Source organism: Lepidochelys kempii, chromosome 2 (assembly GCF_965140285.1).
Source record: "Lepidochelys kempii isolate rLepKem1 chromosome 2, rLepKem1.hap1, whole genome shotgun sequence".
Classification (NCBI taxonomy): Eukaryota; Metazoa; Chordata; order Testudines; family Cheloniidae; genus Lepidochelys; species Lepidochelys kempii.
The window spans coordinates 195213071-195227171 of NC_136381.1; the positions used below are offsets into that span (position 1 = coordinate 195213071).

General features: G+C 40.1%; 1 protein-coding gene across 2 annotated transcripts in view; it reads left to right on the top strand.

Annotated features, from left to right (window-relative positions):
- The window catches only part of DYNC1LI1 (dynein cytoplasmic 1 light intermediate chain 1), a 56268-nt gene that overhangs the window by 22164 nt on the left and 20003 nt on the right, over positions 1–14101 (top strand). For both annotated transcript variants that reach the window (XM_073333357.1, XM_073333358.1), the window contains 2 exons: positions 1069–1299; positions 11109–11278. In XM_073333357.1, coding sequence (XP_073189458.1) covers positions 1069–1299; positions 11109–11278 — 401 coding nt within the window. The remainder of the gene's footprint in view (positions 1–1068; positions 1300–11108; positions 11279–14101) is intronic.

The window sequence follows — 14101 nt, forward strand, 5'->3', positions numbered from 1 at the left end:
GAGGAAAAATGTAATTAAAAATTAATGTTTATATTAAACTTAAGAACATTAAGTATTTTTGGGAGGGGATATTTTGTATTTCTTGTAGGGGACTAGCTGTAAAGTATTTCTGTCCATTTCTCTTTTCCCCCTGCAAAAAATCAGGTTTCTGTTTCCTGTAATTCCACCTTTTGCAAGGCCTGGTACTGTTTCTGCTCTTTTGGGCACATCATGCCATGGCACACACTCTCCTTAGTACTTACGGGTATCATAGAGAAGGCTATGTCAACACTACAGCCGGAATTGACTTTCTGAGATCAATCTGCTGGTAGTCGATTTTAGCGGGTCTAGTGAAGACCCGCCAGATCAACAGCAGATCGCTCTACAGTTGACCCCGGTACTGTACCCCCGACGGGAAGAGTGAGGTAAGAACCATCGACCCCTCAGTGGAAACTCAACCTAAGGTACATCGACTCCAGCTACACTATTCACATAGCTGGAGTTGCATAGCGTAGGTTGACTTACCATGGTAGCGTAGACATAGCTGAATAGAGAGAAGCAGACACATTACAGGGAGCCATATTGGATTGTGGCCGCTCAAAGCGGGGATGTAAAAGTAATCCTTCAGCCCTGATCTAGCTCAACTCTTAAGGGAAAGCTGATAGTTTTGAGCACTGACGGCCTAAATATTCTCTTACTGTAATACTTGCTTTACACTAATACTCTGAAGACTAACATTTTAAAGTACTTGCAGATGTAAAATGTTACAGAATTTGCCAAGTATTATGTTGAGGTAATGTGCTTTCACTTTCAGGAACTTGCTCTGGGGAAGTTAGTGTCACTTTAAGGGTCTCTTTTTTAAAGAAACCAATTTGTTGGCTGATAAATTGCAGACATAGAGTATGCAAAGATGGTGCATGTTCCTTGGGTTTTACGTACTGTCTCATGGAGACAAGGAGCTAAGAAATCTGATATTAGTAAAAACTGTCAACACAATTCTAATATACTAACTCTGATCCAATAGACTACATTTTAAAAGGATAACTTACAGATTTTAGTTTGTCTTGTATTTTCTACTTTTTATTACAGATCAAACAAGGTGTAATGTGTGGATTTTGGATGGTGACCTGTATCATAAAGGTCTCCTTAAGTTTGCAATGGAGGCTAACTCTCTAAAGGACACTCTGGTTATGCTGGTCGTAGACATGTCTAGGCCTTGGACTGCACTGGATTCCTTACAAAAGTGGGCAAGTGTTGTAAGAGAGCATATTGACAAATTAAAAATTCCTCCTGAAGAAATGAAAGAAATGGAACAAAAGTGTGAGTATTTTAAAAAATAGAAACTGTTGAAATTAAATATACTTAATGCTTTTTTGAGCTATTTAACTTATGATGTAGACTGTTTTTATTCTTTGGAAACTCAGCAAAGTAACTATCTTGAGTTAGGTTATCTAAATTGTTCTATTAAAGTACCTTCAATGCACGAGTAGTATTTCTCTGTTTAGAAAAACTTTGAATTAGCATAAAAGTTGTAACTTCTAAAAGCCTTGATCTTCAAAGTTTTTTCTTGTGGTTCTGTTCAGACTGCAGAGCTAGGTAGATATCAGGCATTGGGGTTAAAAGGCAGCACATAGGCACTGTTTCCGCCTTCATCGCTTAGGTAATATTAATTGTATTTGCTCAAAGACCTTGTCTGCACTAGAGAATTTTGAACCAATGATGTCTCTGTTCAGGCTTTCATGATGTAGTAAAAATGCCTGAGCCCTGTCTACATTAACTTTTGCACCATTGATAGCACTAGTGCTGGTGAGCATCAGCTGCTAAGTCAGTTAGATGTTGCAACACCAGGTGGAGCAGTGCCTAAAAACATTTAAAAATCTGGGCCTAAGTGACACACTCACAGTGGTACAGGAAGTCTGTGGCAGAGCAGAGATTTGAACCCAAATCTCCCAATCCTAGGCGAGGGCCCTAACAGCTAGATCATCCTTTTTAGGTAGAACTGTGCTTTGCTAAAGTGTACAGTACTGCAATAGTTGACACAGTTCTGGAATTGAAACCTTAAGTTAAATGTTAAGATGGACTACTCGTTTATATATTTGGTTAAATATCTATAGAGACTTCGTATAAGGATGGATTATCATTGTGAGTCGCATTCAATCATTCCTTCAAGGATTTTCTTAAAGAACTGGCTTAGTGGCTCTGATTTTTATAGGGGAGCCCAAAACCAGCTCCAGGATCTGGTCTTATTCTTTGGGTTGGAAGCATTATGGAGGCAATGTTCTCTACCTCAAGTAAAATAATGCTGGAGTCTTTTCCTCTGATTACCTAATAGTGTCCCTTACTGGGTGAATGTCACTGAAAGGCTATAAAGTGTTCCATCTGAAAAATAAATTTTGCCTGATGTCTTTAGTGCTTCGCTCTTTATTGAGCACATCTGGTTCTTGTGTTTGCTTGATTGCCTTTTTAGTATGTAGCCTTTCGGTTGCCTTCAAAACTACTATTTACTACTTATTTAGCTCGTTAGTTACATTGAGTCACTATCTTCAGGATAGGGCTGCTTGTTCTAACTGAGCTAGGAAGTTGCAATAAATTAGGGAAAATAGTATTTACACATCAAAACCACCATTTAAAGATTATAATTGATGTCCAGGTATGGCCTAACTAGTTCTTCTCAGATCATCTGGGTTTTTGTATTAAGTGATGTATCACTTTACATTCAGAAAAAGAAATGAAGTATACAAGTTAGGGAAATAATTAGATTTTCATTTAACGGGGGAAAAGACGCTGTCAACATTGCATTTAAAAACTTTGATCTTTAGATTTTCCTGACTTGTGTACTTGATTTCTCAATTTCAGTGGCATTAGTTTTTGTGTTTGATTTTGTTTTTTAATGTTTTAAGAAAAGGACAATGTTGGAGCAGCCTTTAACTAGGGCAACATGTTCTAAATCATTATAAGGTAAGGATGCCATAAAATACTAGTTAAAAAATAATTCCTAAAGTTCATGTGCTCAGTGGTTATTTTAGCACTCCATAGTCTTAAAAATATTGAACTAATTTTCTTAGGTTATTTTTTCTTCCTCATTGTCTTTGTTTTATAGTCCTCAAACGTAGACAACTGAAGCTGGAAATGTGAGTTACAAAGGTAAAACATATGAGGAAAGCATTTACCCTACTTTCCTGTTCAGATGGATGAACTAGTTGTACTTATGTTCTCTTTTTTAAAAAAATAAATAATCTTTAAATTGAATAAGACCATGGATAATTTCATTTCCAGAAGTGTCTGAGAATTATGAGCAATTGAAAATGTAGAGCAGTGGTCCCCCAACTTTTGAGGATTGCAGCCCCTCTGCCCCTGTCTGTGCCCCCCCAGAGCCAAGGCCAGGAGTGGGGCCATGGCTCCGTGGGGGGTGGGAAGGACAGCAGTAAGGGGGCCACAGCTGGAGGTGGGGATGGGGATGGGGCTGAGGCTGGGAACAGGAACAGGGACAGGAACGAGCTGCGGCCAGGGGCCAAGGCTGGGGGCGGGAGCAGAGCCGCGGCTGGGGGTGGGAGCAGAGCCGCAGCTGGGCTGTGGTGGGGGCCAGCAGCTGGATGCTGTGCTGCTCTGGCCCCAGGCTGGGAAGAGAGCTGTGGCCAGGGGCCAAGGCTGGGGGTGGCGCTGGGAACTGAGCTGCAGCTGGGCCATGGTGGGGGTTGGCAGCAGGGCCCATAGCCAGGTGCAGAGCCCCACCAAGGCTGGGGATGGGTCAAGTGTGGAGCTGGGGCCACGGCGAGGCTGGGTGGCACTCCCTGCCTGCCCCCATAGGGGGCCCGCCACACTGTCCTGAATGTTCCTCCATGCCCCCCAGGGGGCACACCCGACAGTTTGGGGACCTCTGTTGTAGAGGAAACTTGAACACGTATATTTAAAAATGGATTCTTGTCAGCAGACATTGTTATCCCTATGTTAGTGGATCCCATACTTTTATTATAGTAAGAGTAATAGTGACTGCTTTAGTTAAATGCTTCCATTCTCCAACTATTTTCAGTCACTTCCTGGAACTTGCATCTACTGACCTAAAATTTCATGTTTTTTATTTAAGGTGAATGTGTGTTGGTTTTTTGTTTTGTTTTTTTTTAAATAAATGAAACTGCTCAACCATTTCTTAGTGCGGGGAAGGGGGCACATAGGGAAGGCTTTCCTACTGTATTAAAAATGTGGAGTAGGAACTCTAGCTGCATAGCAAAAAGTGAACTATAGGATATGCTTAGGTTAGTCTATGGCCAGGGCTTATTAGAAGTCCTACCCTCGATCCATGCAAAAGTGTTGAGAGAGGGCTCTTGTGGCCCTCCTAAGGTTCTGCTAGAGGAACAGGAAATGAGCTCTTCTTCTGCAGACATTGGTTCCATTGCTGAACATTCTAAGGGTACATCTACACTGGGATAAAAGACCCGCGGCTTGCCCAGGTTGGCTGACTCAGGCTTGTGGGGCTTAAAAATTGCCATGTAGACATTTGTGCTTGGGCTGGTGCCTGGACTCTGGGACCTTCCACTCCCCCATGGGATCCCACAGTTGGGCTCCAGCCTGAGCCCGAACAGCTACACATCAGTTTTTCAGTCCTGGAACTGCCCGCAAGCCCCAGTCAGCTGACCTAGGCCAGCTGTAGGTGTTTAATTGCTGTACAGGTGTAGCTTAAGTGTGTCTCTTCTCTGCAGAGCTAACTTGAGTGATTAGCACCTGGGTCAGCTTAACTCAGGTGTGAGCAACAACACTGCAAAGCCATATTCAAATTACTCTCCTCACTGGTGCTGCATTCATGTATGTGTATCGCTCGGACTTCTAGGGGCCATCCCATTGTGCTGCAGTAAGTTGAACTGCACTCATTCTTTCCCTGGGAGAACTTGTCTGTAACTTTTGGGGTCACAGAGGGAATTGTGGGCAGGCATTTGAGGACTGTCAGCACTTGAGTTGCATCCTCATTGGAAGGTGGGTGGGTTATCAGCCCAAGTGAAAACTTCACTTGTATTTTAGACTATATTTCCAGATGAGCCAGCTAACCTAGGCTGAAAGAACCACTATGCTTGAATGAGAGGATTTTATATAGACAGGAGGATGGTTTGGGGCAAGACTTGAGTAGGAGTCTGAGTTTGCATGAAGATATACTCTAAGAACTTCACAGCAGAGCAGCTTTCTTTCAGGCTCTCAAAAGCCACAGGAGAGAGTAGGAGAAAAGCTAGCTCATCTTGGAGATGAGGCTTGGGAGGCCAAAGAGTTCTTGAAATGGTTTCACATAGAAAAAATGTTACATGCTGGGCTCAAAGTACAATGATGTAAAGCTCCAGCAAGTTCCTGTTTAAAAAAAATAATATTTTGCTTGGGTCATAGTGCTTTTCCAAGCAAATCCTGGGTTGTTTCAGTGACACCCATGACCCCTTCCATAAGATCTGGCCTGTCTAGAGTCACCATAGTTCAGACCTGCTAAGGAATGTAGGGCTGCAGATGAGCAAGACTCCATCTAGCAGGTCTATAGCTGGAGCAGGAGCCTTATGGAGCTCTCAAGCTCTTCCGGAGGAGGGACTTTACTCTGGTGGTCTTAAGAAGTGTGAAAGTAGGTTCTCCACAGCACCTGTGTTTGCAGGAGAGGTTCTCCCTCCTGTGAACATGAAAAGTATGTGGGACAAGGCATTTTGGTAGTGTCCACCTAAATATCTCCAAATCATGGAATTGGGGATTGGGAAGAATCTAGGGAAATCAGTTTTAAAAAAAAAAAGTTTGCATGGCAAGTAAGGAATTGAGTAAGCTTTTACTATGCAGCCTTCATTATGTCCCTTTGAGCATATTTATTATTGTAGCTTTTAATTACCTGATCATACATAATTTTTCAAGCTGAGTCATTTGTTGTGTGCATGTACTTTACTATATACCTTACAGTCCATGAAACTCATTTACATGAAAAACACACTATAATCAATACTTATGATATACAATAAATGAATCATAAAAATGTAGAGCTGGAAAGGACCTCAATAAACTATCTAGCCAACCCACCCCCATACTGAGAAAGAACCAAGTATACCTAGGTCATCCCTGACAGGTTTGTCTAACCTTTTCTTAAAAACCTTTAAAGACAGGGATTCCACAACATCCCTTGGGAGCCTATTCCAATATTTAACCCTTCTTATAGTTTTTTCCTAGTATCGAACCTAAATCTCCTTTGCTGCAGATTAAGCCAATTGCTACTTGTCCTACCTTCTGTTCTCCATGTCCACTGTTGATCACTGTCCTCTTTGCAATGAATCATGCTAGATATGCCGTGTAAGGTGTCAGTGAAAATGCTATGATTTTCCAAGTATGATCATTTTGTTTCTATGTTTTGTACCACCTTTGTGTTGTGAGTTATAGACATGTAGGGTATATCTGTATTTCCAGACTTGTGCAGTGTTTCTGGGTGACACCCCCGGACAGACTGGCATCAGCACTGCCGAGCCTCTTCACTGGCCTGTCAAGGGTCATCAGCTGTACAATGAGCCCATGAAAAGAACCAAGGGGATACACCTATTGAGTCAGCAAGACATGCAGGGGTATGCCTGTGTACTGAGAACTCCAGGGCTTTTCCATGCCATGTGCTGTGAAGCTTGTGTTTGGGACACAGGAAGTACAAGCCACAAGGCAAAGGGAATAGAAAGGGCAGCTGCATCATCTTCATTTTCTCTTCAATCCCTCTTCCTACCTCTGGAGCAACTTCTCTGCAAACTGAAGCCTTGAACAAAGGACTGAATGACCCATCCAAGCTGTGGATGTGTTCCAGATGGACTTTCAAGCCAGGAACTCACCAATACTGTGAAGAACCCGATATATAGATTTCTGAATGTATCTGACCTTTCCTTCTTTCCTTTAGTTTAGAGGCTAAAGGATTGGCTGGCAGCCTGGTATTTTGGGTAAGATCCAAGCCGTTTTTTTAAGGTCAGGCTTGACAAAGCCCTGGCTGGGATGATTTAATTGGGGATTGGTCCTGCTTTGAGCAGGGGGTTGGACTAGATGACCTCCTGAGGTCCCTTCCAACCCTGAGATTCTATGATTCTATAACAGCGCTGAACATATCTGAAGACTGTTATCAGGTTTCTTAAGACTAGTTTTTTGACCTTTTCTCATAAATCAGATTTTCTAAATCCTTTATCATTTTTGTTGCCCTCCTCTGGACTCTCCACTTTGTCCATCTCTTTCCTAAAGAGCGGTGCACAAAGTTGCACACGGTACTCTAAATGAGGCTTCACCAGTGCCAAGTAGAGTGGAACAGTTGCCTCCTATGTCTGTCTTAAGACACTCTTGTTAATACATCGCAAAAAAAGTTTAGTATCATTCTGTAACTGAATCACATTTTGTTTTTTGACTCTTATTCAATTTGTGATCCATTGTTACCCCCAGATCCATTTAAGTGGTACTAGTGCCTAGCCAGTTATTCCCCATTTTGTATTTGTGCATTTGATATTTTTTTCCTAAGTGAAGCACTTTGCATTTGTCTTTATTGAATTTCATCTTATTGATTCAGGACCATTTCTCCAATTTGTCAGTCATTTTGAATTCTATCCTCCAAAGTGCTTTCAACCCCTCCCAGCTTGTTGTCATCTGCAAATTTTATAAACCTACTCTCTACTCCGTAAACCTACTCTCTACTCCATTAACAAAAGTATTGAATAGTACCAGACAGACCCAGGTGGGACCCCACTAGATGCATTCCCCACACCCTCCGCCCAGTTTGACAGCAAACAATTGGTAATTACTTTGAGTATGGTCTTTCAATTGGTAGTACTCCCACCTTGTAGTAATTTCATCTAGACAACATTTCCCTAGTTTGCCTATGAGAGTGTCATGTTGGGATTATGTCAAAAGCGATACCAAAATCAAGATATATCGCATCTGCTGCTTACCCCCATCCACTACACCTGTAACCCTGTCAAAGAAGGAGATTAGGGTGCTTTGGCATGTTTGGCTCTTGACAAATCCATGCTGGCTGTTCCTTATAACATTATTCTCTAGGTGATTACAAACTGATTGTTTAATAATTTATTCCAGTATCTTTCCAGGTATTGTGAAGCTAGGCTGATTGGTCTATAATTTGGTAGATTCTTTTTGTTCTCCTTTTTAATGTACTACGTTTGCCCTTCTTCAGTCTTCTGGGACCTCACCTGTCCTCCATGAGTTCTCAGTGATGATAGCTATTGGTTCTGAGATTGCTTTAGCTAGTTAGTTCCTTAAGTACCCAAGAGTGAATTTCATCAGGGCCTACTGAGTTGGATACATCTAACTTACCTAAATATTCTTTAACATCTTCTTACTGTATTCTGGCTTGTGTTCCTGCCTACTTGTTAATATTGTATTAAGCATCTGGTCACAGTTAACCTTTTTAGTGAAGACTGAAATCAAATAGGGATTTAACACCTCAGCCTTCTTGATACTATCCATAATTAGCTCTCCTTCTCTGCTAAATAGTGGACCCACACTTTCCTTCATCTTTTGTTTGGTCCTAATATGCACCTCTACCCCAATATAACATGGTCCTCGGAAGCCAAAAAATCTTTCCGCATTATAGGTGAAAACGCGTTACATTGAACTTATTTTGGCCTCAAGCATTTCCGTTATTAATACAGTATTTGACACAAGTTTTATTCTTGGTGTTTTTTTAGAAATGGTGCATCTGATGATGTCATTCACATCAAGCCCAGGGTCGGGGCTCTCAGCCGCCCGCCCCTGCCGGGGTCGGGGCTTGCGACCCCCCACATAACCGGGTCACGACCCTCAGTTTGAGAACCAATATTATAGACAAGACAGAAAACCATTTTTGCTTCACCGCGTTATATCCGAATTTGTTATATTGGATCGCGTTATATCGAGGCAGAGGTGTATTATAGTACATTATCTATCTTGTTGCCTTTTATGTCCCTTGATAGGTGTAACTTATTTTGTGCCTTTGCCTTTCTGATTTTGTCCCTATGTGCTTCCGCTATTCTATTTTATTCATCCTCTATAATTTGTTCATGTTCCTATTTTTTGTAAGATTCCCTTTCGATTTTCAGGTTGTTAAAGAGCTCCTGGTGGAATCAAATTGATCTTTTACTATTCTTCCTATTTTTCCTTCTCATTGGGACAGTTTGCTGTTGTGATTTTAATATCTCATTGAGAAACCGCCAGCTTTCCTGAAGTCCTTTTTCCCCCTTGATATGCTTCCCATGGGACCCTACCTACCAGTTCTCTGAGTTTGTTAAAGTTCAGTTTTTTTAAGTCCATTTTCCTTAGTCCGTTGCTCTGACCCTGTTTTCTTAGAATCATGAAATCATCATTTCATGATCATTTTCATTTAAATTCCCTTCTAACTTCAGATTCAGCCAATGCTTCCCTGTTAGTCAGAATCAAGTCTAAAATGGGTTCCCCCTCGTTACTTCCTCCACCTTCTGAAATAGGAAGTTGACTCCAATGTATTCCCAGAACTCATAGGAGATTATTTTGCCATATTACTGTACCAACAGGTACCTGGGTAGATAAAATGCCCCATTACTATCCAGGTCTTGTGTTTTGGGTATGTGCTCTTTGTTCTAGAAATGCCTCATCCGTGTCTTCCTCCTGATTTGGTAGTCTATACCCCTACCATGATGTTGCCCCTAGGTTTTTCCCTTTTGTCTTCACCCAGAGAATTTTAATGTAATTGAATAACATAAGAGAATAGTGGTCAAAGGGTATGACTAACATAAGCTAATAGTTGTGAATTATAATGTCCTGCTGTACCAGCAAATTTTTATGAAATTAATCTCATAATTAACCATCTCACTGTCTGAAATGCAGCTAAAGCAGGCGCTGTGGCTGTTGTGAAAATGTGTTTACAAAATTAGTAAAATACATAACTTTAAGAAAAGAATATGCATATGTACAAAACTGAAAAAAGTTTGAATGTCGAAGGTTGTAGAAAATATGGTGTTTTTGAGGAATAAAATGTGGTTGTTATTAGACTATTGCATGCGTGCAGGAGGGTAGAGTTGAGGGTACAACCTTATGGTGTTATCACTTACTAACTTTGGAATGCCTAGTCATGCCGCCTTAAGCTTTTCTTAATGTTTTAAGTGAAATTTATACTGCTAAAATTCAATCTCTACACACAATTCTTATCTTTTTATCTACCACTATTCTGCCTGTTCTAGTCGTTGTTCTCTGTACCACAGTGAACTTTACAAAAAGAAGTTTCAATAGTAGAGTTTAGTAGAAGTTCTTTGTACTTTTTGTTAATCCATACAGTTTGTAATTCACCCAAATAATATGGTCTGGTTTAGGCTTTCAGATATAATAGAAAAATTCTGTAGTGACACTCCTTCCTACTATAGTGTTAAAATATTCAGGATATAGTGTTAAACACTACAGTGGCTAAAATAAAATGAAATTACTTTGTGGTCTGTCAGGTGAAGGGGTTTGTTCACTTTACCAACTCACAATAGATAGTTGTTCTATCGGTAGTGAAAGTAGTGACGTATTACTGTCTTACTGTGGTATATTCCCTTGTATTTTTGTTGCTTTTTACTGTGCATTTGTAAAGAGATGTAAAAATTTGGATGACCATTCCTAATTTTAGTTTCACTGGCATAACACAACAGCTAGGCAACTTGTCTACTGTGAATACTGCTGCTTCTGCTAATCATAATTCTCAGTATTGCCATCCACCCTCATCTGCTTATATCCACTCTGTTTCATGATATACTTTAGTCCCTGCCTCAAAGAGCAGAACTTACATATTCATAGGGTGTGTAGTGCCTATTGCAGTGGGAAACTGACACCTCTCGGCACTTCCACAGTAGAATCTAAACAATAGTTGGATTTATAGTGTCCTGTGTATTGACTGTGTTCTTATAATGCTTTAGTAAACTTAATCTCTTGCTGTATGCTTCTTTCCAGTCATGGATGTATCAGATACTGGACTTACTAGTATTCTTCTGCACTGCTCAGGCCAATCGTTATTGGCAGCATTTCATGCATTTTTGTTGAGCTTTTTAAACATGAACAAACACTTACTATATAGTGTACAGTAAGTGGATTTTGGCAATGGGAATAATTATTGTTGAAATAAGTGGCTGCCATTATAGATAAATATTTTTCTTTCATTTCAGTGGTAAGAGATTTCCAAGAATATATAGAACCAGGAGAGGATTTTCCAGCTTCTCCACAAAGAAGAAATATGTCAATACAAGAAGACAAAGATGACAGTGTGATTTTGCCGTTGGGTGCAGATACGCTAACATGTAACTTAGGCATTCCAGTAGTAGTAGTTTGTACAAAGGTTTGTTTCAGGTTTTTAGAATTGTTTTTGTATATTTTACTTTAAAAGTGTGCTTCTGGTTACGGGTGGCTGACAATATTTGGCTTTTCTAAACTGAAAAAAGCACTCTGCATTCTGAATACTTTGTTTTTTCCCTGATAAGAATTTTTTAAGAGCCACTTTTTGTGGAGCCTAGGCATTTTTCTCCCTTGAAATGAATTAACACTTTTCTGAACGTTGATGCTAGTAAACAAAGATATCTAGACATGAGATGCTAGTTTTTGTATTCTTTTACTTCAGATATGTTGCAAATCAAGCATTCTAAAGTCAGGAATTTCCAAATTTTAGATTTTTCCTGAAGTCTTAGTAATTGGTTTACTTTTATGTCCTCAGGTTAGATGTGTAAGATGTAACTAAAAGCAGCTGACAGTACTTGATCATAGGCAGGTCATCAATTTATAAATTAAAAAAATACCTTGTTAACATCTCTATCATCCTAATTCTAGTGAATCTTATGAAGATTGATTTAATCAAGCAAAATGAGCATAGTATTCAAAGACAATGGTATCAAGAGCAGAAGAACCAAATTTTGCAAATAAAAAAAAACAAACGTATTCTGAGCTATATCAAAATAGTTATCCCTTGAGACTGATTCATACTCGTGGTATATCTGTTAGTCAAGCAGATTTTCACCTTTTTGTGTGAGTGAGCACACACATGAGCACGCAGACCAGGAAGTTGAATTCTCATTTAATGACTGATTGGTTCACTTCTGCTAACAGAAACAGTTCTGTGATGTGCCTCGGCTTTCCAAAATAAATCTGACATGGCTACAGAAAATGCCACCATCACCACATCTACAGCCTGATCAGGGTTTCTTTAAAACAAATTACACAAATACAATTCCATCTTTTGGGTAGGATTTTTACATCTTGCTGAACTTGTTAAAATTGACTTGGCACATTTTCATGTACTCTGATCTCCCTCTGTAAATGGAGAGGATTGCAAAAAAACTGAGTTGAGTTCTTTGGTTAGTAGTTTAGGTGTTTCTGCATTAATATTTCATAAGAAAGAACATAAGAATGGCCATACTGGGTCAGACCAAAGGTCTATCCAGACCAGTATCCTGTCTACCGACAGTGGCCAATGCCAGGTGCCCAAGAGGGAGCGAACCTAACAGGTAATGATCGAGTGACCTCTCTCCTGCCATCCATCTCCACCCTCTGACAAACAGAGGCTAGGGACACCATTCCTTACCCATCCTGACTAATAGCCATTAATGGACTTAACCTCCATGAATTTATCCAGTTCTCTTTTTAAACCCTGTTATAGTCCTAGCCTTCACAACCTCCTCAGGCAAGGAGTTCCACAGGTTGACTGTGTGCTGTGTAAAGAAGAACTTCCTTTTATTTGTTTTAAACATACTGCCCATTAATTTCATTTGGTGGCCCCTAGTTCTTATGGGAACAAGTAAATAATTTTTCCTTATTCACTTTCTCTACACCACTCATGATTTTATATACCGCTATCATATCCCCCCTTAGTCTCCTCTTTTCCAGGCTGAAAAGTCCTAGCCTCTTTAATCTGTCCTCATATGGGACCCGTTCCAAACCCCTAATAATTTTAGTTGTCTTTTTCTGAACCTTTTCTAATGCCAGTATATCTTTTTTGAGATGAGGGGACCACATGTGTACGCAGTATTCAAGGTGTGGGCGTACCATGGATTTATATAAGAGCAATAAGATATTCTCCGTCTTATTCTCTATCCCTTTTTTATGATTCCTAACATCCCGTTTGCTTTTTTGACTGCCACTGCATGCTGCGTGGTCGTCTTCAGAGAACTATCCACGATGACTCCAAGAACTTTCTCCTGATTAGTTGTAGCTAAATTAGCCCCCATCATATTGTATGTATAATTGGGGTGTTTTTTTCCAAAGTGCATTACTCTACATTTATCCACATTAAATTTCATTTGCCATTTTGTTGCCCAATCACCTAGTTTTGTGAGATCTTTTTGAAGTTCTTCACAGTCTGCTTTGGTCTTAACTATCTTGAGCAGTTTAGTATCATCTGCAAACTTTGCCACCTCTCTGTTTACCCCAGATCATTTATGAATAAGTTGAATAGGATTGGTCCTAGGATTGACCCTTGGGGAACACCACTAGTTACCCCTCTCAATTCTGAAAATTTACCATTTATTCCTACCCTTTGTTCCCTGTCTTTTAACCAGTTCTCAATCCATGAAAGGAACTTCCCTCTTATCCCATGACTACTTAATTTACGTAAGAACCTTTGAGGGACCTTGTCAAAGGCTTTCTGGAAATCTAAGTACACTATGTCCACTGGATCCCCCTTGTCCACATGTTTGTTAACCCCTTCAAAGAACTCTGGTAGATTAGTAAGACCTGATTTGCCTTTACAGAAACCATGTTGACTTTTGCCCAACAATTTGTGTTCTTCTGTGTGCCTGACAATTTTATTCTTTACTATTGTTTCAACTAATTTGCTCGGTTTTTAGGATTCTTCTGATATATCTCTTCTCCCTAACTTTCATAAGTAGTTGAGTAACTCACCTTCTTAGCAAGGTAGATTTGGGTATGGTTCTCTTGGGATCCATTTCCTTTTGGCCCTTCAATGGCCATGGGCATAAGCAAGCTGTATTTTCAGTTTGTCCTATCTCAGGGAATGAGGGAATAAGCTATTACTGTCAGTTCACCACTTGGCCAATGCTTTCATTTTTTTAGTCAAAACCTTGTTTGTTTGTTGTGGGGGTGTGTGTGTGTGTGTTTTGTTTTGTTTTGGGTTTTTTTTGATTGCAGAGCTAGATAGCATTTTTGTATGTCT